This window comes from Bufo gargarizans, chromosome 2, assembly GCF_014858855.1.
Source record: "Bufo gargarizans isolate SCDJY-AF-19 chromosome 2, ASM1485885v1, whole genome shotgun sequence".
NCBI lineage: Eukaryota > Metazoa > Chordata > Amphibia > Anura > Bufonidae > Bufo > Bufo gargarizans.
In genome coordinates this window covers 301674646-301700258 of record NC_058081.1, presented here as the reverse complement: position 1 = coordinate 301700258, position 25613 = coordinate 301674646, and the positions used below count along the sequence as shown (strand labels likewise).

The 25613-nt window shown below is 42.2% G+C and overlaps 1 protein-coding gene across 1 annotated transcript in view; it reads left to right on the top strand.

Moving 5' to 3' along the window:
- Positions 1-25613, top strand: part of TRHDE (thyrotropin releasing hormone degrading enzyme) — a 1265007-nt gene that overhangs the window by 877201 nt on the left and 362193 nt on the right. The window contains exon 8 of the mRNA XM_044280434.1: positions 18861-18926. Within this exon, the coding sequence (XP_044136369.1) occupies positions 18861-18926 (66 nt within the window). The remainder of the gene's footprint in view (positions 1-18860; positions 18927-25613) is intronic.

The window sequence follows — 25613 nt, the reverse complement described above, 5'->3', positions numbered from 1 at the left end:
TCTTCTTCCCAGCATGCATTGGGAGGGACCTGACGTCACACACAGCGTCAGCGAGCGGTAAACGCAAGGCCCTCCAGCACGGTGCAGAGTCGGGCGGCCACGGAGTGGTGAGTCACTACAGCTCTGTGGTCATCTATCGTGATATGGCGATACAACTAAAATCTATATTGTTGGCCGAATTGATGACGATAATATCGTATATTGTTTATATCGCCCACCCCTACCTGACACACTTCCAAACTTTCTTCATTATTCACTGACCCAGGTTCCTGGCTTGCATTATTCACAGGGCTTTCCATTATAACAGGGTTATACGGAACATAACGGAATCCATAGGATGGAATGCAAAACGGACGCCTTTAAAAGGCATTCTGTTTGCTCTCCGTCCTAATCGAAGTCTATGGGAATAAAAACTGATCCGTCTGGTTCCCGTTATGCAAGATGGAAAACAAAGTCCTGACTTTGTTTTCCGTCTTGCATAACGGGACCCAGACGGATCCATTATGTTTTCCCATAGAATTCTATTAGGATGGAGAAAAACTGAATGCCTCTTAAAGGCTTCTGTTTTGCATTCCATCCTATGGATTCCGTTATGTTCCGTTATAACCCTGTTATAACGGAAAGCCATAACAAACTCCATAACGCTAGTGTGAACCCAACCTAAATCTCAGCTCTGGGTATATTTAATTCAGGATAGGTCATCAGGATAGGAGATTGGTGGGGGTTTGACCCCCGGCACCCTAGCCTTTCAGCTGTTTGAAGAGGCCACAGTGTGAGTGCTGCTGTATCTTTGCTGTTTAACTGTGCGCCGTCATGATTGTAGCAGCCATGCAGTTTAAGTAACTATAACTGCTCGTCCCATTCACTTAAAAGGGATGACAGTTGTAGTTATACTGCAGTGCTGATACAAGTTAAACAGTGAAGAAGATGCAGAGCTCACACCAGCATTGCAGCCTCTTCAAACACCTGATTGCCAGGAGTGCTGAGAGTCTGATCCCCGCTGATCCTTACAATAGGTCATCAATATCTGTGCACTACACAACCCCTTTCAGAAGAGATCCCTTCATATGCAAACGTAGTGGTTCCACCAGGTCTGGGCTTGCGTTGCGCCTCTCCACTCACTCTTTATACCCTTCAAATTTTTTCTACCCCCATACTAACATTTCATAGGCAATCATATTAACCTTGTGTCTTCTATATGAATCCCATGACCTCCATTCACAGTCTAGTCTATAACACTACAGTATATTATTTTTTTGTTCTAACTTCAATCATGGTACCTGTGTGAATATGTAAATTAGTCCTTTTGACTACATTTTTCCACTGGTTTCTTATGTGAAATCCTGTGTTTCTTTTCCAGACAATGTGACAGATGTAATCACCCTGTGCTTTGAATATGTATTACTAAAACAATTATATGAAAAAAAAGTCACACTATTATGTGACTTTCCTGCTGAGTTGAAGCTTTTTCTTCCTGTGTGACTCATGCATACAGTACTTCTTAAAAATATTTGAACTGAATTATAATCAGTCGGCATATAGGAGGGAAAACCATATTTATATAAGTAACATCTTTTAGAAAATTATTTTTTATCTCCTTTAGGATGTAGCTGAATCTTGCAGTTTCATTTTTTATTTTTATTTTAACTCACGGTTGTATACCATATATCATTTTTTCGGAAAAAAAGTAATCCTATAGATTTATTTACTTATTAAAATAGTTTTAGTAATTTTAGAAACATCTGAAGAAAACAATTACATCGAAGCCATGCACATGAGATGTATTGTCATTAACTAATTAGGAATATGTTTACATATAATATGAGATTTGAGTCAAACTAAATAAGACAAGAGGCATAGTTATGTTTGCCCTGCTTTATTATATTATTGTGTGTTTCCTCTCTTTGTTTGATGCATTAATGATATTTGCACAAAGCATATTACAATCCAGTACATTTGTTATTAGCTGGCCTTTATGATAGGGGTTTGTTTATAGAAGAGAATACATGTCACTGAATACAAACATTTTAGCCTTTTTCTTCCTATCATCCTATTTTATGATGGCTTAATAAGGCCCAGTTCACACGTCACAGTTTGGGCCAGTGTTTGGTCAGAGATTTCTATGGGTGATTGTTAGCCAAACCAGGTGTGGGTCAATAACACAGAACAGGTGTAAATCTTTCCATTCTACCTTACCACTTCTGGTTTTGGCTCACAATCGCTAATGGAAATCATTGATCAAACACTGACCTAAACATTGACGTATGAACCAGGCTTAAGTGTGATTATATTGTGTACATCAATTGACGGGCACCAAAAAATTTGACTCTTGGATGGCAAAATGTTGAAGTTTTGCATGTGTAGTATAAAGTAAAATTGTTATCTGATTAAGACAGTCTTCTTTCAGATTGCAGATCTACCAGAGGCTAGCCAGCTTTGCTCTTTAGGGTAGGAGTGTAATTCTGGTGGTTTTACTTTATACAGTTTATACTGTACAGTTGAGCAAAAAGTATGGTTCAATATTATTATCGGTATTAATATGGTAGTAATTATTATTTTTCAATTATGGAGTCCTTAAAGGGGTTGTTTAGGATAATTAAAAATCTTGTACAACCCCGACAATGTTTTAAAATAAGAACCATCATATACAGATCTCACCCCTTACTCCACACTGTTTTCTGCTCTTCCGGTACTCCTGCTGTTGCAAATATGTGTCTTAATACGTCACATGACCACTGCAGCCAATCTCTGTCCTCTATAGCTGATGACAATGTTTGGCTGCAACAGTGAGGTTCTGAATCCAAGCACATCACTGTAGCATCAAACCAGGAGACCAGTACATCTGTCATTCAGAGCAAAGGAGAGGATCTATGAAGCAGCTCCATACAGAGATCAGAGTTACAGTGATGCACCACCTCCTGGGCACTTGCAAGAGCAGAACTTCATTGAACTTCATTTATTTTATAAAGTAAATACTCTAAATGATGCTGTAAACTGCATTGAACTTCTTTTACTCTATGAAGAAGGTGCTGCAAATATGACAAAGGTCATGTCAAAGGTTACAAATCATCTCTGATGAAATTAGTAAATGTTGGGTTCACTGGAAACTGAATCGAGGAAGAGATGAGAGTAACCTGTTACACAGAACCAGAATGATTCTGAGCTATAATATGATACTAATATTCTGGCTGACAAGTATTTATTAAATCTTATTATATATGTCCTTGGATCAAAAAGTTTAAGGAGGAAATTCAGCCATAATAATCTGATATGTAATAAATACATATGAGAAGATAACCCTAGTGCAGTCTGTGATCTTAAAGTCCCCATATATATTAAAATATTGTCAGCCAAACGTGCCCTTTTCAGTGTGGCTGGCTGACGATCTAATGTGTAAAGGCAGCACTACATTCTCCCCCAACACATGATATCGGGGGAAGAGATAGATCAGCCATATTTAATATCAATGCGCAACCCTTTTGTTCTCTTAGGCGTTAAGCCAGCTTTCTCAACTGTATCCACTTGGTTGAACCAGGTGTTTATGCATACAGAGGAGACAGGAGAGATATCTATGAATTGAAAGAGCATTCTGTTTGTCAATTTATTTATCACAGGTTTCTAAAGGAACTACATCAATAATATGGACTTTAGACCAGACATCATGCCTATGGTCTTGTTTAAATCCTTCCACTATATTCATAAACAGGGCAAGGAACTTATATAAACGGAGCATAAAAAATATCAAGAAAAGCAATTCTGTTTTAAACCCCCTCAAAAGACAACGGGCCACTCCCTATACCTGAAGAAAAAAAAGATTCAGTCATAAGAGGCAATAAGCATTCTTTACTGTAAGGGCTGTAAATCTCTGGAATAGCCTGCCACAGGAGCTGATCACAGCAAATACAGTAGATGGCTTCAAAAAAAGGTTTAAATTACTTTTTAATTCAAAATAACGTTAAGGCTTATAACAATGTATAGCAATGAAGTTCTACACACCCTTTCCCTTTGGCCAAATCCCTGTTTAAAAGGAAGATAGACATTGGTCCAGGGATTTGTTCCGTGGATCAATATAAAAGGATTAAAGGTTGGACTTGGACTTTTGTCTTTTTCCAATCTTAAAGGAGTTGTCCGGGTTCAGAGCTGAACCCGGACATATGCCTATTTTCGCCCAGGCTTCCCCCCTGACTTGAGCATCGGGGCAGTTCATGGGCAAAGGCATTTACTGGAGTTTTGGTGACGTACTGGGCTCTCCTTAGGACTGCCTGCTAAAGGCTTCCACCCAGCAGTGAGCCCAGTGACGTCACCGACACTGATGGGCAGTTTTTAGCGCTGCCGTAGCCTGAAAAAAGGCTAGGGCAGCGGTAAAGCCTGCCCATTTGAGCCGGTGACACCACTAAACACACTGCTGAGCGGAAGGCAGTACGTTATTGTAAATAAAAGATAGCTTGCACTGCAATGCTCCAATGCTAACATGAGAGGGGCTGCCTGGGTGAAATTATGGGTATGTTACGGTTCAGCTCTGAACCGTAACAACCCCTTTAACATCTATGTAACTTTGAACTGGGGAAAAGACTAGTGTACTTTTCTCATTTATACTAGACTGTGATGCTTAAAGGGGTTGCGTCACTAAAGCAAATAGCATTTATTATGTAGAAAAAGTTAATAAAAACCACTTACTAATAAATTGTGATTCTCCATATTGCTTCCTTTGCTGGCTGGATCAATTTTCCATCAAATTATACACTGCTCATTTCCGTGGTTATGACCACCCTGAAATCCAGCAGTGGTGGCCATGCTTGTTCACTATAGGAAAAAGCATCAAGCTATGTGTGCTCCCACAGTCCCGGCCACCAGAGAGACCAGCACTTAAAATAGCAGAGTATGCTAAAGTGGCACAACCCCTTTAACCCCTTAACACAAAATGCTTTGCATGTATGGCGGGGGATGAATTGCCAGAATACATTCTGCCGTACATGCACGGCGTGCTGATCGGGTGGGTGCAGGAGCTGCGCCCACCCGATCATTGCAGGGGTCCGGCAGTCCCTGGTAGTCGGGCCCCTGCTGTTTCCAACAACATCATTGTTTACAGTTATGCCAGTGTATTAACCCCTTCCATGCCGAGGTCAGCGCTGACCGCAACATAGAAGTGGTTTGCGGCAGGTGAAGGAGCGCCTCGGGTCCCCGCGCTGCTGTGATGGGGACCCGATGTGTGACAAGGCATCCCAATGCCATGCAGAGGCTGCCTAATGCCTTGCAAGGCATTGGGACCTGGATTTTATGGGTGCCCAGGAGATCCAGCCTCAGGCTACATCTCCTAGGCGACCTGTTAGCGTATTACTCTGTGTAATACACTAACAGGAAATGCATTAGAATACAAATGTACACTCCCACAAATGTACAACTCCCACAAAAGTTGAAGTCCCAGAGTCGGACAGCAATAAAGAAGAAAAAAAAGGAAAAAAAAAGTATTTTCAATATAAAAAAAATAGTTTCAAGTTTAAAAAAGGAAAAAAGGAAAAAAAAAACGCCCCTTTCCCCTGATTTTATCATAAAAATTAGAAAAATAAATAAAAAACACACATATTAGGCATCGTCGCATCCATAACGACTAGCTCTATAAATATATCACATGATCCATTCCGTCCGATAAACCACCGTCCGTATACCCCAAAAATAGAACCAATCTAACAGTCAGCTCATTCCGCAAAAAATGAGCCCGTACATAGGACAATCGCCCAATAAATGAAAAAACTATGGCTCTAAGACTATGCAGACACTAAAACATGATTTTTTTGTTTCAAAAATGCTTTTATTGTTTTAAAGAGGACCTTTCACCTTGAAAAACATTGTGAACGAAGTATGCTGCCATGTAGAGCGGCGCCCTAGGATCTCACTGCACTTACTATTATCTCCGGGCGCCGCTCCGTTCTCCCGTTATGCCCTCCAGTATGTTCACTCTCTAAGTTATAGTAGGAGACTGCCTTTGTCCTGTGGGCGTATCCTTCTCCTAGGCTGCAGCGCTGGCCAATCGCAGCACACAGCTCACAGCCTGGGATGTTTCTTTTTCTTTAAAAGGTCCTCTTTAAATGTAAAAAAAAAAAAAAAAAGAATACCACATGACCTTACTCCTCAGGTGAACATCATAAAAAAAACTGTTTTCAAAAAAGACATTTTTTCGTCACCTTACATCACAAAAAGTGTAATAGCAAGTGATCAAAAAGTAAATCTTGCCCTAATATTGTACCAATAAAACCGTCATCTCATCCCGCAAAAATTATACCCTACCCAAGAGAATCGCCCCCAAAAAAAATATATGTCTCTCAGACTACAGAGACACAATATTTTTTTTTGCTTCAAAAATTATATTAGTGTATAAAACCTAAATAAAAAAAAATTGTATGCATGTTAGGTATTGCTGCGTCCGTGATAACCTTGTCTATAAAAATATCACATGATTTAACCCCTCAGGTGAACACCGTAAAAAAAAAAAAAAACGGTGTCAAAAAGCCATTTTGTCACCTTACATCACAAAAAGTGTAATAGCAAGTGATTAAACAGTCATATTCACCCCAAAATTGAACCATCATCTTATAATGAAAAAAAAAAGGATTTCAGAATATGGAGACACTAAAAATGCTTTATTATATAAAACTGAAACAAACAACCATATTTGGCATTTTCACGTCCGTAACAACCTGCTCTATAAAAATAGCTCATAATCTAACCTGTGAGATGAACGTTGTAATTAACAAAAAATAAAAACGGTGCCAAAACAGCTATTTTTTTGGTTACCTTGCCTCACAAAAAGTGTACTATAGAGCAACCAAAAATCATCTGTACCCTAAAATAGTACCAATAAAACTTATCCACCTTATCCTGTAGTTTTAACAAAAAAAGTTAAATTTGGAAATGTAATATCCATTTTCAAATAATTCTTGTGAAACACCTAAAAGGTTAACAAAGTTTGCAAAATCAGTTTTGAATATCTTAAGGGTTGTAGTTTCTAAAATGGTGTAACTTTTTTGGAGTTTCTACTCTAGGGGCACATCAGGATGGCTTCAAATGGGACATGGTGTCAAAAAACCAGTCCATCAAAATCTGCCTTCCAAAAACCATATGGTGTCCCTTTTCTTCTGTGCCCTGCTGTGTGGCCATACAGCAGTTTTTGACCACATATGGGGTGTTTCTGTAAACTACATGATCAGGGCAATAAATATTGAGTTTTGTTTGGCTGTTAACCTTTGTCTGTCAAAAAAGGAAAATTCTGAAATTTCATCTCCATTTTCAATTAATTCTTTTAGAACACCTGAAGGGTTAACAACATTTCTAAAATTGTTTTTTAATACCTTGAGGGGTGTAGTTTCTAAAATGGTGTATTTTTGGGGTGGTTTCTATTATGTAAGCCTCACAAAGTGACTTCAGACCTGAACTGATCCTTAAAAAGTGGGTTTTGAAAATTTTCAGAAAAAAATCTAGATTTGCTTGTAAACTTCTCTGTTTTCTAACGTCCCCAAAAAATAAAATGGCATTCACAAAATGATCCAAACATCAAGTAGACATATAGGAAATGTAAAGTAATAACTATTATATGAGGTATCACTATCTGCTTTAAAAGCAGAGAAACTTAAATTTGGAAAGTTTCAAATTGTTAAAAAGTTTTGGTAAATTTGGCATTTTTTTTTAAATAAAAATGAAATATTTTGATTCAAATTGACCACTGTCATGAAGTACAAAATGTGGTAAGAAAATGGCCTGGATAAGTAAAAGTGTTTTAAAGTTATCACCACATAAGTGTGGTCCTTAAGGTGAAAAATGATCCGGTCCTTAAGGGGTTAAGAGAATAAATAAATATATATATATATATATATATATATATATATATATATGTATATATTTATTATTATTCTCAGGTACCAGCAATTATTTCATGTGACTGATTATATTAAAAATAAAAAAAAAATTATGAAAAAGTGGATATATGTACCGCATTGACTGTAACAGATGATAGATAGATAGATAGATAGATAGATAGATAGATAGATAGATAGATACGAGAGATAGATAGAATAGATAGATAGTTAGATAGATAGATAGATAGATAGATAGATAGATAGATAGGTAGATGAAATAGATAGATAGATGAAATAGATAGATAGATAGATAGATAGATAGATAGATAGATAGATAGATAAGAGAGATAGATAGCAAGATAGATAGATAGATAGATAGATAGATAAAATAGATAGATAGATCAAATAGATAGATAGATCAAATAGATAGATAGATAAGAGAGATAGATAGCAAGATAGATAGATAGATAGGTTGGAGCAGATTGGAAATTTATTTTTATTTTTTTAATAACTATGGAGTAGATTAGGTTGAGCCCTGCTGTGAAAAGTCAACCTAATTAAAAGTAATCTCTACTCCATGTGGCAAAGAGACTTAAATTGGCTTTGGGAATTGTGTGATAATAGAATTGGATTCCATTTAGTGTTTGGTAGTCCACATACAACACATGTAAGATGACTAGAATACATAGCTTTCTGTGATGCCAAGGTAGTTTGCCCTTTTCAGAGGTACAAAATGACTGCAGTGGAGACAGAATCGTTTTTCAGTCTCTAGAGAGACTTAGCTGCTCTAAATCAGCCTTAGGTTGATAACTCAACAGTGTCAATGTTATTACAATTGCCGCAGGACAAATCAATGCCTTGCGTCATTTCACTCATCCTTATTTTTTTTTACATGGAGTAATTGTCTTTACTGTCAAATATTGCACAGTACACTACGCAGGTGAAATTCATATTATTTTATCGATAACTTTGGTATGTATTTGTACTATATATTTATTAGAGATGAGCGAATCGAAGCTGACGAAGTGGAATTCGATCCGAATTTCTGGATAAATTTGATTCACAACTAATGCAAATTTTGTCGTGCTTCGTGGTAATGAACCCCAATTTTTCTAAAATGGTGGCTACACATGTGAGGACTGAGGACATGGGGCAAGGAACTCTGGGAAGGCGGGATCACCCAGATTGACATGCCTGCATGCAGCCAATCAGAAGCCAGCCCTGTGATGTCACAGCCTGATAAGCACGACAGCCATATTAGATTCTGCCATTTTCCAGCGTTCAGAGTGCAGGGACAGATGTGTGAAGGTGCTAGGGACGCAAGTAAAAAAACTATTGTAGAAAAAGAAAAGACAGAATAAATGATTTATAAGTGCAGGAAAAGGATAGGGGGGAATCATTTCACATCATCTTAGTGCAGGGAGAGACATCAGAATGCGCTAGGGACATTGATAGGAAAGTGATTTACAAGTGCAGGGAAAGATTATTTGGGGATCCAAATAGTCATTAGACAGCTCTCTCATTCCAGTTTTTTGTTATTGGGCTGAAAGTGTTTTGTTGAAAAGCCTTTAGTGGCTTATTTCTGTTGAAAGCGTATAGGGGCATATTTCAGTACAACAAGAAAAATATGTATACGCACTGCACTGTTGCAGTTATTTCTGTTGAAAGCATATAGGGGGGTATTTAAGCTAAAAAATTAAAATATATACACACTGCACTGTTGTAGTTATTTCTGGTGAAAGCGTATAAGGCGTAGTTCAGTACCAGAAGAACAATATATTCTCAGTTCACTTCTGCAGTTATTTCTGTTGAAAGCGTATAGGGGCATATTTCAGTACAGCAAGAAAAATACATACGCACTGCACTGTTGCGGTTATTTCTGTTTAAAGCATATAGGGGTGTATTACAGTAAAAAAAAAGTTATAGTTGTAGTTATTTCTGGTGAAAGCGTATAGGGACATATTTCATTACAAGAACAATATATACACACTGCACTGCTGCAGTGATTTCTGGTGAAAGCATATAGGGACATATTTCGGTAAAAAAAGAAAAATATATACGCACTGCAATGTTGCAGTTATTTCTGGTGAAAGCATATAGGGGCGTAATTCAGTACAACAAGAAAATTATATACGGACTGCACTGTTGCAGTTATTTCTGAAAAAAGTGTATAGGGGCGTAGTTCAGTACAAGAAAAATATATACGCAAGGCATTGTTGCAGATATTTCTGGTGAAAGCATATAGGGACGTATTTCAGTAAAAAAATTAAAAATATATATGTACTGCAATTTTGCAGTTATTTCTGTTTAAAGAGTATAGGGGCATACTACAGTAAAAAAAGAAAAATCTATACGCTCTGCACTGTTGCAGTTATTTCTGGTGAAAGCGTATAGGGGCGTAGCTCAGTACAACAAGAAAAATAAATACGCACTGCACTATTACAGTTATTTCTGGTAACATCGTATAGGGTCGTATTTCAGAACTACAAGAAGAATATTTACGCACTTCACTCTTTGTTTTCTGGTCAAAGCGTATAATGGCCTATTTCAGTCCAACAAGAAAAATATATACGCACTGCACTGTTGCAGTTATTTCTGTTTAAAGTGTATAGGGGCGTATTTCATTAAAAAAGAAAAATATACAAGCACTGTACTGCTGCAGTTATTTCTGGTGAAAGCATATAGGGGAGTATTTCAGAACTACAAGAAAAATATATACGCACTTTACTCTTTGATTCTTTTCTGGTCAAAGCGTATAGTGACTTATTTCAGTCCAACAAGAAAAATATGTACGCACTGCACTGTTGTAGTTATTTCTGTTTAAGACGTATAGGGGCGTATTTCATTAAAAAAATTAATATATACACGCACTGTTTAACAAACCAGCCGCTGCGTACCGACTGTGACACCGACCGGCAATACTCTGGAGGGGCATAACTAAGCAACACTAGGTCTTCACTAGCACCTCTGGTGGTGAGAATAGATAGCCACAGTAGTTGCCAGGGGTGACTCCAGAGCGTAAACTGAGTCAGTAGTAGCTGGTCCAGCAGATCATAAGACACCAACAATGGTACCAGCAGGCCGGAAGATACCAACAAAGGTACTAGCAGAGAAAGACAGTGATACAGATACAGGTGCACAGACAGGCAAGGCATAGTAAAGGCAGAAGCAGTTACCTGCACCACAAGCAATTGAAGCAAAGCGGCCCCAGGCAGAGCTGCACACGGATGGCAAATCCCCCTCCGAGGAAGCCAGGGAACCCCTTCCGGAGGCAGACATAAAACAAGAACAGAAGCAGACATGAACGGAATAACCGAGGCAGTAAGGACTGCCAGACATATAATAGCAGGACATGGAACAGACGCAGATAAGCTCTGCTAGGCTAGCAAGGAACAGATACAGACACCCATGTGTCAGAGGAACAGGCTGCCTAAAGCCTGTATTTGGACTTTCTGAGGCAGAACTGCCACCAAGGTGACTTTTTGTTATATTAACTTTCCATTGGGTATGAAGTAACACCAACACTGCAAAAGTGAAGTTTTGTTTTTGACACCATGTGTGAATAAACACTGAAGTTTGAATTACAAACTTGTATTTTGCCTCTTTACTGCGCCTGCTTATCTTAACTACCGGAGCGAATCCCCACAATTGGTGAAGGATATGGGCAACAGGAGGAAGCCCCAAAATATTGTTGTTGTTTTGTTTGTTTGTTTTTTCCGCCGGGCAAGTCTGTATGTCTTGCATTAAACCCGCTAAATTTTTAACCCGTGACCCTTGACAAAATTGAGTCCAGAAAAAACACAGACGGCACTCTGTTGCTCTCAGCGGTGTGTGGCACGTGTCAGAAATTGGCTTTCCATACACATATTAGAAGATAAGACCGGCACTCACTGGATTGCAATTTCTCTTCTTTATTGGTCACATAGGGTACAATTGTAATGTGTTTTTGCTCTAGTGATGAGCCTTTCTCTCTGTTTGAGAAAGGCTCATCATTAGAGCCAAAATGCGTCACAATTGCACCCTATGTGATCAATAAAGAAGAGAAATTGCAATCCAGTGAGTGCCGGTCTTATCTTCTACTACCACCTTGACAAAATGAAGGTGGTAATGAAGGCCCTCGTGGAGGCTAATAAACAGCAGCAAGAAACAAATCTGCAACAGCAGGAGGCTAACAGGCATCAGAAAGAAACAAACCAGATGCTGCTACAACACGTGATGGCTTTGCAAATGGCAGGAGCAACCCCGAGCACCCATGATGCCCAGAAAGCGGTCTGTGCGGCGATCCCCAAGATGACACCCGCAGATGATGTCGAAACCTACCTGGCAATGTACGAGAAGGTGACCACAAAGGAAAAGCTACTCCGAGACCAGTGCGCTGAAGTCGTCACTCCGTTCCTGGCATCCGATTCTCAGCGGGTCTATTTCAACTTGCCGGACGATCAACCGTCTTAGTGCATCTATCTCAGGGGTGTCTACTACAGTTCTACCTCAGTATCTCTCAGATTTTGCGGATGTCTTTTTGGAGGGTGGGGCTCTGGAGTTGCCTCCTCATTGTGAATATAATTGTCTGGTTAATCTCATCCCAGGGGCTAAATTGCCAAAGTCTAGGCTATACAATCTTTCTCAACCCGAAAGAGAGGTTATGCGGAAGAATATTGCCGAGAGTTTGGCAAAGGGTCATATTAGGCCATCTAAGTCTCTGGTTGCAGTTGGTTTATTCTTTGTAAAGAAAAAGGATGGATCGCTTAGACCTTGTTTGGATTTCCGGAAATTGAACCACATTATGGTCCATGATCCGTATCCCCTTCCTTTGATTTCTGACCATTTTGATCAAATTGTTGGAGCCAAGGTGTTCTCCCAGTTAGATTTAAGAAGGGCCCTCAATCTGATCAGACTCAAGGAGAGGGATGAGTGGAAAATAGCCTTCAACGCGCACAACATGTCATTTCGAGCATCTGGTTATGTCTTTTGGGTTAACTAACGCGCCAGCGGTGTTTCAGCGATTTGTCAATGACATTTTCCATCATTTTGTGGGAAGGTTTATTGTATTTTACTTGGATGACATACTAATTTACTCTCCTGATCTGAAGACCCATCAGGATCACGTGAGACAGGTTTTGTTGATCCTTCGGGAGAATACATTATATGCTAATTGGGAGAAATGTGTGTTTTCTGTTTAGGAACTTCCGTTTCAGGGATATGTGTTTTCTGACTCTGGTTTTTGTCTGGAAAAGGTCTGGGCGGTTCTGGAATGGGACCGACTGGAGAATCAGAAAGCTTTGATGCAGTTTTTGGGGTTTACCAATTATTATAGAAAATTTATCTTGAACTACTCTACCATTGTAAAACCTTTGACGATATGACTAGGAAAGGGGTCGACTTCTCTGTATTGTCGGACGAGGCATTGCAGGCCTTTTTCGGCTATTAAGGAATGTTTTGCGTCTGCTCCCATCCTGATGCAGCCCGATGTGTCTTAGCCATTCGTGGTGGAGGTGGATGCATCAGAGGTGGGGGTTTGAGCAGTGTTGTCGCAGGGTTCATCTCCTGGCAAATGTGCTTTTTTTTCCAAGAATATCTCAGTCGCCGAGGAATTATGATGTAGGAGATAGGGAATTGCTGGCCATCAAATTGGCCTTTGAGGAATGGTGTCACTGGTTGGAGGGGGCGTCTCATCCGATTACGGTATATACTGATCATAAGAATTTGGCTTACATGCAATCTGCCATGTGTCTAAATCCTAGACAGGCTAAATGGTCACTGATCTTTACTAGGTTCAATTTTGTGGTTACTTTTCGCCCGGGGGTTAAAAACGTCAAGGCAGATGCATTGTCTCGTAGTTTTCCTGGGGGAAGTGATTCAGAGGAACCTGCTCCGATTTTGGTTGATGGGGTGGTGGTCTCTTCTCTGTACCCCGAGTTGGAAATGGAGGTGTTGGGAGCCCAGGAGGGGGCTCCTTATTCTTGTCCCCCAGGGAGGTTGTTTGTTCCTGTTGGACTGCAATACAAGGTATTTAAAGAACATCACAATACTGTCCTTGCTGGACATCCTGGTGGCAAGTCCACCTTTGATCTTATTTCCCGGAGGTTCTGGTGGCCCGGGTTATGTAAGAGTGTTGAGGATTACGTAGCAGCTTGTAAGACCTGTGCATGGTCAAAGGTTGCTCACACTCGACCTTCTGGTTCACTTCTTCCTTTGTCTATTCCATCTCATCCTTGGACGCACTTGTCTATGGACTTTATTACTGATCTGCTGAGTTCCTCAGGGAAAACTGTGATTTTGGTGGTTGTGGACCGTTTTAGTAAAATGGCTCACTTTGTATCGTTAGCTAGTCTGCCCAATGCTAAGACTCTTGCTCAGGTTTTTGTTGATAACATCATGAAAGTACATGGCATTCCCTCGGATGTGGTTTCTGATAGGGGCACGCAGTTTGTTTCTAGGTTTTAGAGGGAGTTCTGCTCTTGTGTTGGTATTCAACTTTCGTTCTCTTCGGCTTTTCATCCGTAGTCGAATGGGCAGACAGAGCATACTAACCAAATCCTGGAGACCTACTTGAGGTGTTTTGTGGCTGAGAACTAGAAGGACTGGCCATAAATTCTTATCCCTACCAGAGTTTGCTTTGAATAACCTTAGGCAGGAGTACACCGGTAAGTCACCATTTTTGGCACATACGGTTTTCATCCTCAGTTTGGTACCTTTTCTGGGACTGGTTCCTCTGGGATGGCAGAGGAGTAGAGATTTTCTTCTGCCTTGTCTTCTATCTGGCAGAGGATCCAAGTGAATTTGGAGAAGATGGGTGAGAGGTATAAGCGAATGGCTGACAGGAGACGTATGACTGGTCTGGACCTGTGTGTGGGTGATCTGGTGTGGTTATCTACTAAAAATATTAAACTGACAGTACCATCTTGGAAACTGGGTTTAAAATTTATTGGACCTTACAAAATATATGCGATTGTCAATCCAGTGGCGTTTTGTCTGGATCTTCCGCAGATCTGGAGGATCCATGATGTTTTCCACAGGTCTTTACTGAAGAAATATGTGAAACTGGTGGAACCATCGCCATTGCCTCCTCCCCCTGTTCTGGTTGATGGCAATTTAGAGTTAGAGATCGCTAGGGTTCTCGACTCACGTGTTCTTCGGGGTTCCCTTCAGTACCTGGTACACTGGTGGTGATACGGCCCCAAGGAGAGGATGTGGTGGGTTCCGGCTGTGGATGTTAGTGCCAGCCGACTGGTGAGGGCCTTTCACAGGGCCCAACCGGATAAAGTTGGGCCGGGGTGTCCGGAGGTCACTCGTAGAAGAGGGGTACTGTCATGCCCTGCTCAGGTTATGTGCGGAGGTCTGCCAGGTTAGCAGCACGTGTGTCGTTTTTTGTTTGTTTTGGTTTGGAGTTGAGCTGTATACGCCTTCCTTCAGGTGCACTGGGTGGGGTCGTTTATGTGAGTTTTAATTACGCCCCTTCCCAATGTCCTGTGTGGGTATAGCTTCTATTTTGCTCTGAGGAAAGGTGGATTTGCTGTTTCTGCTCAGCTACAAGATAAGTTGATTTTGGTTTCCTTTTTATGTTCTGTCTAGGCTGTTAGAGAGACACCTGCCTCCTCCAGGTCCCGAGGAAGCAGGCTGCCTCTTTCCCCCTTTCCACCATCTTAGGGACTTTAGGGAATCTTCAGTCTTAGGCATGGGGGCACGTTGATTCCCACCTTTAGTGTCTGAATGTGGGCACAGAAGTCCAGGGAGAGCTGGTAGGGAATTGTCAGGAGGTGACCTCTATCCCCAGCTTCTGGCCAAGACGCTTGTTTAGAGGTTTTCTGTGTGTTTATTGTATCTTGTATCCTACCCAGCATGACAGTTGCCTCTTGTTAGGGAGCATATGAAGGCAATTAAGCAAGCTTAGACTCGGGTCTATAATCGGCAGGCTAGGGTCCAGATCTTTAACTCGGGTGATCTTGTTTTGGTTCTGGTATCGTTTCTGGTAAGTTTCTGGCTAGGTGGCAGGGGCACTGCGAGGTACTCAAGAAAGTTGGAGATGTGAACTACAAGGTACACCAGCCAGGGCGGCGAAAAGCCAAAACAGATCTACCATGGTAATTTGCTTAAGTAGTGGAAGGCTAGGGAGACTTCTATGGAAGACAGCCCGCGTCCGGGTTTTCTAGGGAAAGAGTTTCCTGTCCCTTTATCTGATGCAAGGGAAGTGGCTGCTGCCATAAAAGTTGCTGACAGCCTCTCCTCTAAACAGGTTCAGGAGGCCAGGGAGTTTGTTAGTCGGAACACGAATGTATTCTCTGACCTCCCTGGATGCACTTCCACAATCCAAAATGACATTGTCACTGAACCTCAGGCCAAATTCCGGTTAAAACCATACCGGGTACCCGAGGCTCGGTGACAAGCCATCTCCTTGCTGTTCATCAGTCCACGGTAACACAAATTGTCTATAAATGGAGAAAGTTCAGCACTGCTGCTACTCTCCCTAGGAGTGGCCGTCCTGTAAAGATGACTGCAAGAGCACAGCGCAGACTGCTCAATGAGGTGAAGAAGAATCCTAGAGTGTCAGCTGAAGACTTACAAAAGGGTATGGCATATGCTAACATCTCTGTTTGCAAATCTATGATATGTAAAACACTAAACAAAAATAGATTTCATGGGAGGATACCACAGAGGAAGCCACTGCTGTCCAAAAAAAGCATTGCTGCATGTTTACAGTTTGCACAAGAGCACCTGGATGTTCTACAGCAGTACTGACAAAATATTCTGTGGACAGATGAAACCAAAGTTGAGTTGTTTGGAAGAAACACACAACACTATGTGTGGAGAAAAAGAGGCACAGCACACCAACATCAAAACCTCATCCCAACTGTGAAGTATAGTGGTGGGAGCATCATGGTTTGGGGCTTCTTTGGTGCGTCAGGGCCTGGACGTATTGGTATCATCGAAGGAAAAATGAATTCCCAAGTTTATAAAGACAATTTGCAGGAGAACTTAAGGCCATCTGTCCATCAGTTGAAGCTTAACAAAAGATGGGTGTTGCAACAGGACAACAACCCAAAGCATATAAGTAAATCAACAACAGAATGGCTTAAACAGAAGAAAATAGGCCTTCTGGAGTGGCCCAGTCAGAGTCCTGACCTCAACCCGATTGAGATGCTGTGGCATGACCTCAAGAAAGCGATTCACACCAGACATCCCAAGATTATTGCTGAACTGAAACAGTTCTGTAAAGAGGAATGGTCAAGAATTACTCCTGACCGTTGTGCATGTCTGATCTGCAACTACTGGAAACGTTTGGTTGAAGTTATTGCTGCCAAAGGAGGTTCAACCAGTTATTAAATCCAAGGGTTCACATACTTTTTCCACCTGCACTGTGAATGTTTACATGGTGTGTTCAATAAAAACATGGCAACATTTCATTCTTTGTGTGTTATTAGTTTAAGCAGACTGTGATTGTCTATTGTTGTGACTTAGATGAAGATCAGATCACATTTTATGACCAATTTGTGTAGAAATCCATATCATTCCAAAGGGTTCACATACTTTTTCTTGCAACTGTATATATATATATATATATATATATACAGTACAGACCAAAAGTTTGGACACACCTTCTCATTCAAAGAGTTTTCTTTATTTCCATGACTATGAAAATTGTAGATTCACACTGAAGGCATCAAAACTATGAATTAACACATGTGGAATTATATACATAACAAAAAAGTATGAAACAACTGAAAATATGTCATATTCTAGGTTCTTCAAAGTAGCCACCTTTTGCTTTGATTACTGCTTTGCACACTCTTGGCATTCTCTTGAGGGCTGAGGGTTCCACACGCATTCTTGGGTATTTATTTGCTTATCCTTTCCACACATAGGTCTGTTTATGCCTTACTTAGGATTTTTATGTCTGATGGCTTCTATTGTCTTATTGGCCTGCTTGTGTGTGGCTTCTCTTTTTTTCTCACTGAAGGTTTCCCCCTTCCTTGCTGCTGTTTTTACAAAGCATATTTTTATACATTTTAAATTAATATATGTTAAATAAAGACTCTTTCATGTTTATATATACATGTGTTTGGTGCAAATTTTTGGTGTGTTTATATATTAATTTGTCCAATTACTTTAGAGTTCAAACACATTGAAGGATGCCACTGAAATAAGTATGAAATGAGTATCAATTTTCAGTGAGTGACTGTGAGGCTGAAAGAATGCTTAATTTAGCAGTTGACCCTATAATATGGGGCAAAGAAACCCAATACTAATGTCTAAACATGTTCCAATGGGTCATATAAAAAATTGTTCTAGAATCAATTCCATAACATACACAAAGATGCACATGATTTTATAGTCTAATACTGTAAAGAAAATGTATCCACTGAGTTTTCCATATATCAATGGACAGCAACCTGTGATGCACAGTAAACAATTCAACAGTCTCATCCTTTACTTTTTTAACATGTATGTATGGATGCCCGAAAATGATTCAGTTATTCAAGATTACGTAAAGGGTTTGTGTCACGAAACATATTCTACATTATTCAAACCAGCACCTGGATCTGGATACTTTTGTAATTGCATGTAATGAAACATTTACCGTAGTATAGCCAGGGAGCTATTCAATAAAATGTATCTGTGCTCAGTTTAAGACTGTCACCAGCCATATGTTCTGTTAGAAGCTGTGGCAGTTACAGGGATAGAACTATAGCAAAAAGGACACACTTCCTGAGCTTCCAGACGGAAGATGATCTAGCAGAGCAATTGGAGCAGTGAATGTAGAGACGAGGTACAGGGCTGGTTCTAGCTTTGTTAGAAAGGTATTGCCATGTACTGTATGATGTCTGATTTTAATTTTTAACTCCAATCATGGCATGACCCCTTTATAGACTCCATTCATGGCCAGACAAAAAACTCAAACAACTGTTGGAATTCCTCAATTTTAATGTGTACTGTTAAAGTTTATTCATTGTAATATATATCTTCAACTGCAGTATATTCAGTAAAGTCTTTAATAAAGTTTTCTACTTACAGGATTTTTTAATGACCCACAAATATGGTAATGCTGCAAGGAAGGATCTGTGGAATACACTCTCAAAGGTGAGTTTCACACACATACATATCTGCAGTATGTATATTCTATCTATCTATCTATCTATCTATCTATCTACATATCTACATATCTATCTACCTGTATCTATCTATCTATCTATCTATCTATCTATCAAATCAAATCAAATCAGCTTTATTGGCAGGACTAAATACATTTTAGCATTGCCAAAGCAAGTGGGAAATAATTGGGTAGGGTTGGGGGATGGGGACATATACAGGGTGGGGGTATAGGAGTCCATGGTATATCAGGCTCCTCTAAGTCTATGGCAGGCAGTAATATATTATGCTCCTGTGGCCGCTGTGTTCTCCTCTTCCCCCAGCAGTATGGAGAGTCTCTCTTCCTCATCCATGGAGATGAAGTCTGGGCAGAGATCAGACAGTCTCCTGAAGTGAGTCTCCCTCACTGCTGAGTATTTCGGGCACCGCAGCAGGAAATGAGCCTCATCCTCCACGGCCTCCTGGTCGCACTGCTGGCACAGTCTGCTCTCCCTGGGCATGTACCTCTGTCGGTGACGCCCGGATTTAATGAGCAGGTTGTGGGCGCTAAGTCTGTACCGGCTCAGGATCTGTCGGTCTTTTGGATTGGGGAGTTTCTCCAGATATGGGGCCAGTTTGTACTCCCTCTGCAGGCTCTGGTATACTGTCAGCTTCTGGGATGTTCTTATGTCGTTCCTCCAGACGCTACAGTTGCTCTTTGTATTTGTGCATCATCCTCTGGATTTCGCCCTTTGTCAGGCTATATTGGTTGGTGGCTTGGGCAGGCTGGGTTTGGGTGACTTGTTGCAGGGTGCTTTGTTTTTCTGGGGTTTCTTGGTGTAGCAAGGCTTTGTGATGGTAGGTGCTGGGACTGCTGCTATGAAGATGGGCTCTGAATGATAGCGCCCTCTTCTGGACAGCAAAGTAGAGTGGGAATCTTCCCAGTTCTGCTGGACAGGCGCTGTTTTAGGTGCTCCTGTGGACCTGGAAAAAGTGTTTGCAGAGTTCTAGGTGGAATAGTTCTGTTGGCCCAGAGTCCCACTTTGCCCTGTCTGGGTATATGTCTGGGCCCCAGACTTCGCTGCTATACAGAAGGATTTTAAGCCAGACGGTCACTGGTGCTTTAGGGTGATACAGACGTCTTCTGATGGCATAGAAGGTTTTGCTCGCCTTGTCTTTCAGTGTTTCCATGGCTTTCTTAAAACTCCCTGATTGGCTGATTTCTAGGCCCAGGTAGGTGTAGCTGTCGGTTTCTGAAATTGGACAGTTGTTTAGCAGGAAGGGAGGATGCCCGGATGCTTTTCGGTTTCTTTTCTGGAATACCATGATGTTGGTTTTCTTTGAATTGATGGGCAGTGCCCACGTGTTACTGAACTTCTCCAGGATTTTCAGGTTATCTTGGAGACCTTACTCAGTTGGCAATAGTAGCAGAAGATCATCTGCATAAAGGAGAAATTTCACTTCAGAGTCATGGAGGGTGAGACCAGGTGCTGTGGAGGACTCCAGAGCCGCTGCCAGCTCATTGATGTAGATGTTAAACAGGGTTGGACTGAGGCTGCAGCCCTCTCTTACTCCTCGGCTCTGCCGGAAATAAGCCAATTTCTCCTCCCATTTACCTTCATCCTGCATCTGTTCTCAGTGTAGGAACTTCTGATGACATCATATGTTTTTCCTCCTATTCCGCTTTCAAGACATTTCAGGAATAGATCCGGATGCCACACTGAGTCAAAGGCCTTCTTAAAGTCCACAAAGCAGGCATAGATCTTTCCATGCTTTGTATTGTGGACATGGCTCTTGATGAGGTTCTGCAGGGTGTAGATGTGGTGCGGTGGTTTGGTATGAAGCCTGCTTGGCTTCTGCTGAGGATGTTGTGCTGGGTGAGGAAGCTGAGGATCCTCTTATTCAGGATACTGCTGAGGAGTTTTCCCAGGTTGCTGCTGACGCATATCCCTCTATAGCTGGCTAGGTCGTACCTGTCTCCGCCGTTGTGTATTGGGGTGATTATGGTTCCAGCTCTGGGGGAAATAGCCGGCACTCAGCACAACATTGTAGAGTTTTACTAATGCGGCCTGGATACCTGGCGGGCTGTATTTGATCATTTCTGGAAGGATCCCATCTGGGCCGCTGGCTTTTTTACTCTTTATCATTGAGATCCTCTCTGTTATCTCCTGCAGCATGATCAGTCTAGATGGTTTTGGAAATCTTAGATTTTTTTGCCTCTATATACTTCAGCTTTTTTGTGATTTCTTTTTGTTCTGGGCTTTGGTCCTCCCTCGAGATTGGCTTTGTAAATATCCTTGAAGTACTGGAGTCAGATGTTGCCATTTTGGATGTGGAGGTTGGTGTTCTTGCTGGTTTTGTCCATCTGCTTCCATAGTTCCCAGAAGCAGTTGTCCTGGAGAGCATCTTGGAGTTGGAGGAGCTTGGTTGAGAAGTTGCCTTGCTTTTTCTTTCTGAGGGTATTTTTGTATTGCCTTTGTATGTTGTTGTAGGCTTCCCTCAGACTGGGGTTGTTCGGATCTTGGTGTTTCCTATTTGAGGCCATTCTTAGCGCCTTCCTTATATCTTTACACTCCCGGTCGAACCAACCGTTGGGTTGTTGCTTTTTTGGCCTTTAGTTGCATCTTTTGAGGTCAGACATTTCCGCCATGGTGCAAAGTATATTATTAAAGTCCCTTACCGCGAGATTTACTCCTTCTAGATTCAGCTCATACACTTTCCTATGGAAGTTATGGAGCATCTCCTGGATCTCTGCGCTGTTTATGGTCTCCATATACTTTGGGGCTGACATCTTGGACCATTCAAAAGATGGAGGTAGGTTAAAGAGGCCGGTCTGCTGAGATGTTTGTGCCGCTAGTTTACTTGTGGATTTTATGTATAGGAGCAGTTGGTTGTGGTCTGACAGGTGTGTCTGTGGGGTGACTATGAAGCCACCAACATTTTTGGGGTCCACATCTGTGATTGCATATTCTACCACACTGTTGACTACATGGGAGTTTAGGGTATATCTACCAAGAGAGTCTCCATTGGTGCGGCCATTGAGAATATGAAGTCCAAGGCTTTGACATAGGTTCAGCAATGTTCTGCCACTTTTGTTTACTGTGCTGTCATAGCTGTTCCTCTCGGTGTGCACTGAGCTGTCACAGTTAGTGTCTGCTCCGAATATATAGACATATCCGTCAGTTGTCAGGTAGCCTCTCTCCCTCACTGTTCTTGCATTGAGGTCTCCAAAGATGACAACATTGCCCAGGGCCTTAAAATGGGCGGCTTCCCTCTGTAGGATCTCAAAGCTGTCGGGATTGTAAGTATGCAGACTCTGGTGGAGCTATGTATGCTGCACAGAGGTAGACGTCAGCCGGAGAGGTGAGGATGAAGTGGGCTATCCTTACCCAGATGTGGCTGTCTTCTCTCTTCACTGGTCTGATCTGCTCATGGAGCTCCTCTTTATATCAGACTAATATTCCTCCTGAGCTTTTTTTTTTTCATAGGAGGGACAGAGAGCTCCCTGTATCCGGTGGGCACTAAGGATTTATTCTCTGTTTTAGTCCATGTTTCTAGGAGGATCTATATGTCAATGTTTTTTAGTCTTTGGGTAAAGTCTGGATCGTGTGTCTTACATCCGAAGGCTGAAGCGTTCAGGCCCTGAATGTTCCAGCTGCTGACAATAAGAGATGTCATTGTTTGTCCGTATACCTTGTAATGAGCGGTCCTGTGTAGGACAAGCTGGAATATTGACTGGTGGCCATATTCTAGCAGTTTGGTCCAGTCAGTGTTCTGCACAGAGTGCTGAGCAGGGTCTTTATCTCCTCAATGTCTCTGCTCTGCATTACTCTATGTGAGACAGGTGGATTCCTCCATGGTTTGTGCCTCTGATGGCCATATTTTGAGTAAAGGTCGCAATTTCCAGTTTGTTGAGGAGGGTATGAGGTTTCAGGTCTATTTGTTGTTGGTGACTTTTCCATAGGCTTTTGTCTTGTGTGGGGTCTGGGCCAGGGGGTCTCTTTTGAGCACTATGTCTTTGAATTATTTGGATAGAAGGCTGACTCCTTGGTTATTGAGGTGTTTATTGTTGTAGCGGATTGTATTTAGCCTGGCCTGTTTGGATCATGTAGGACGACATTCGGTTGATTGTATGGCTATGTATTGTAAACTGTAATGTTTACTGTGTTGGATGCATTGCTTTTCTGTGCCTCCTCCCTTCCCCCTTTATTTTTCCTGTCCCATTCTTTTCCCAGCAGGGTGTGGTCTCAGGGACACTGGGAGACCAGTAATCTAGCTGCTCTGTCCCTCCTCCATCTCCCATCAGCCCTTGCTATTGTCTGTCCCCACCCTTCCTTGTACCATGGTCATCTATGTGCCCCATTGTATGTAAATAAGGCTGTTGGGGGGTTTAAAGTGTGTGCCATGTCCAAATAAAGTTAGTTCTGCTCCTGATGCTGTGTGTCGTCCAGTCATTGGGATTGCTGTTGGGATATTATTGGACTATTTTGCCTGCTGGAATTACTACCCTAGGATTTATGATACTTGTTCCTGAGCCTCACTGGGATCTTAGGTGGAGATTGGCTGTGGAATATCAGCTCTCCGCTACATTGGTTGGCAGCGCTGGGATCCAGACTCACAGAGGAACAAGGATTAATGGAGATTGATTACTCCACTTTAAAACGATCCACACTTAAAGATCTTCTGGAAGCAAGAGGTATTTCAGCCAGCAACAAAACAAAGGCAACACTTATCTCTGAAATAATGGCAGAAATCCGAGCAGAGGATGATTCGGTCACTGCACAGAGGGACGAGACAAACGGAACAGAGCAAGCAGAGTTCCAAAGGCAGCTCGTATTCAGATTGTCATTTTATGGGGAGAACCCACCAGTGGACATTATCTCCAAGACAATGACAGAGGTTCAAGCATTTATAACGCGGCAAAGGAGACCACAAACACCAAGCCCAGCAGTGTCTATGGTGCAAGAGGGTAAGCCAAAAATTCCATACCAGGCATTTAAAATGTATGTAGAAGCGGAGGAAGATATAGATGCATTCCTCCAAGACTTTGAAAGACTATGCACGTTACATAAAATACATATGGAAGATTGGGTACCCATCTTAGCAGGACGGTTAACTGGGAGGGCAGCTGAAGCCTACCGTACGATACCAGATATGGAAATTAGGAATTACAGCCGTGTCAAAGAGGTTATCCTGGCCCGATATGCTATGACACCAGAGGCATACCGGAGACGGTTCAGGGAATTGGAAAAAGCTGAAAAAGACTCGCATGCAGAATGGGCTTGCCGTTTACAAAGGGCAGCCCTCGGATGGGTACAAGCAAACCAGGCACGGTCCATGGAAGACCTATTACAAATGCTGCTACTAGAACAGTTCTATGATGGGATACCCGCAGACCTGCAGGAATGGGTGAGAGACCGTAACCCCACGTCTATCACAGAAGCAGCTAAAAAGGCTGATGACTATATGGATGCCCGCAGGCAGCACAAGCTCGTGGGTGTTAAACCAGCTGTGCGACCTCTAGGGGGAAACCAATTTTCAGCTAGCACCAACACACCACTGAGACCGCTACCCCCACCAGCTCCTACAGCGAATCAACCGAGGTTTCGCCCACCCTCCTCTGTGCAATGCCACCAGTGCCAGAGGTGGGGACACTACAAGCGGGAATGCCCGGAGCTTAGAGACCGATCCACCTGGATTCGACCAGGACCACCACCACCACCGAGAGCAGCAGCACACCACTATCAGGAGGAGACACACCCCGCTTATGGCTCTGCAGTTCCAGTCACCACTATAGAACAGTGGGAAGTACTCCACGAAGCCAACCCACTACAAGCACAGGCGGATAATCGGCAGCACCACAGGCAAACAGTATACCTGGAGGGGAAACCTTTGCAGGGACTCAGAGATTCGGGAGCAACCATAACCTTGGTCCAAAGCCACTTGGTCGCGGACAAAGCTAAAACCAATAAGACTGTGGCTGTCAGGGTTGCTGGGGGAGCCGTATATCGGCTGAATACAGCAAGGGTTCATTTGCATTGGGGTGCGGGGTCAGGGACTGTGGAGGTGGGGTTGATGCCCCAATTACCCGCAGAGGTGATACTGGGAAATGACCTGGGAAAGCTCACATCTGCATTTGAGCCACAAACCACAACCACTGAGGAAGCACATCCAGTGGTCACCAGGCAACAGGCCCGCACCCAGGACTACAACACACTGCCGGAGGTCCAGGTAAGACAACCTTCCCCTTCCCTAGACTGTGTCCCTTGGGCCCCTCCTGACGAATTTGCGGCAGAGGTGATCACTGACCCTACTCTACAGGTATATAGAGACAAAGTCACCTCTGACCAACCGGGGGCGGAGGGGGAAAGATTTGTATGGGATAGGCAGCTATTATACAGGGAGTCAGACAAGCAGGTAGCTGGGTCAGACCCGATAGTTATGAGACAGCTAGTTGTACCACAGAGGTACCGAGCCGAACTGCTCCGGATAGCGCACGATATTCCGTTATCCGGACATTTGGGGGTCAGTCGTACTAGATATCGGCTGACCCAAAGTTTCTTTTGGCCAGGAATTAGCCAGGGAGTACGCAAATATTGCAGCACCTGTGATACGTGCCAGAGGGTAGGGAAGAGGGGGGACCGGCGGAAAGCAAAGTTACACCCGCTACCTATAATTGAGGAACCGTTCCATAGAATA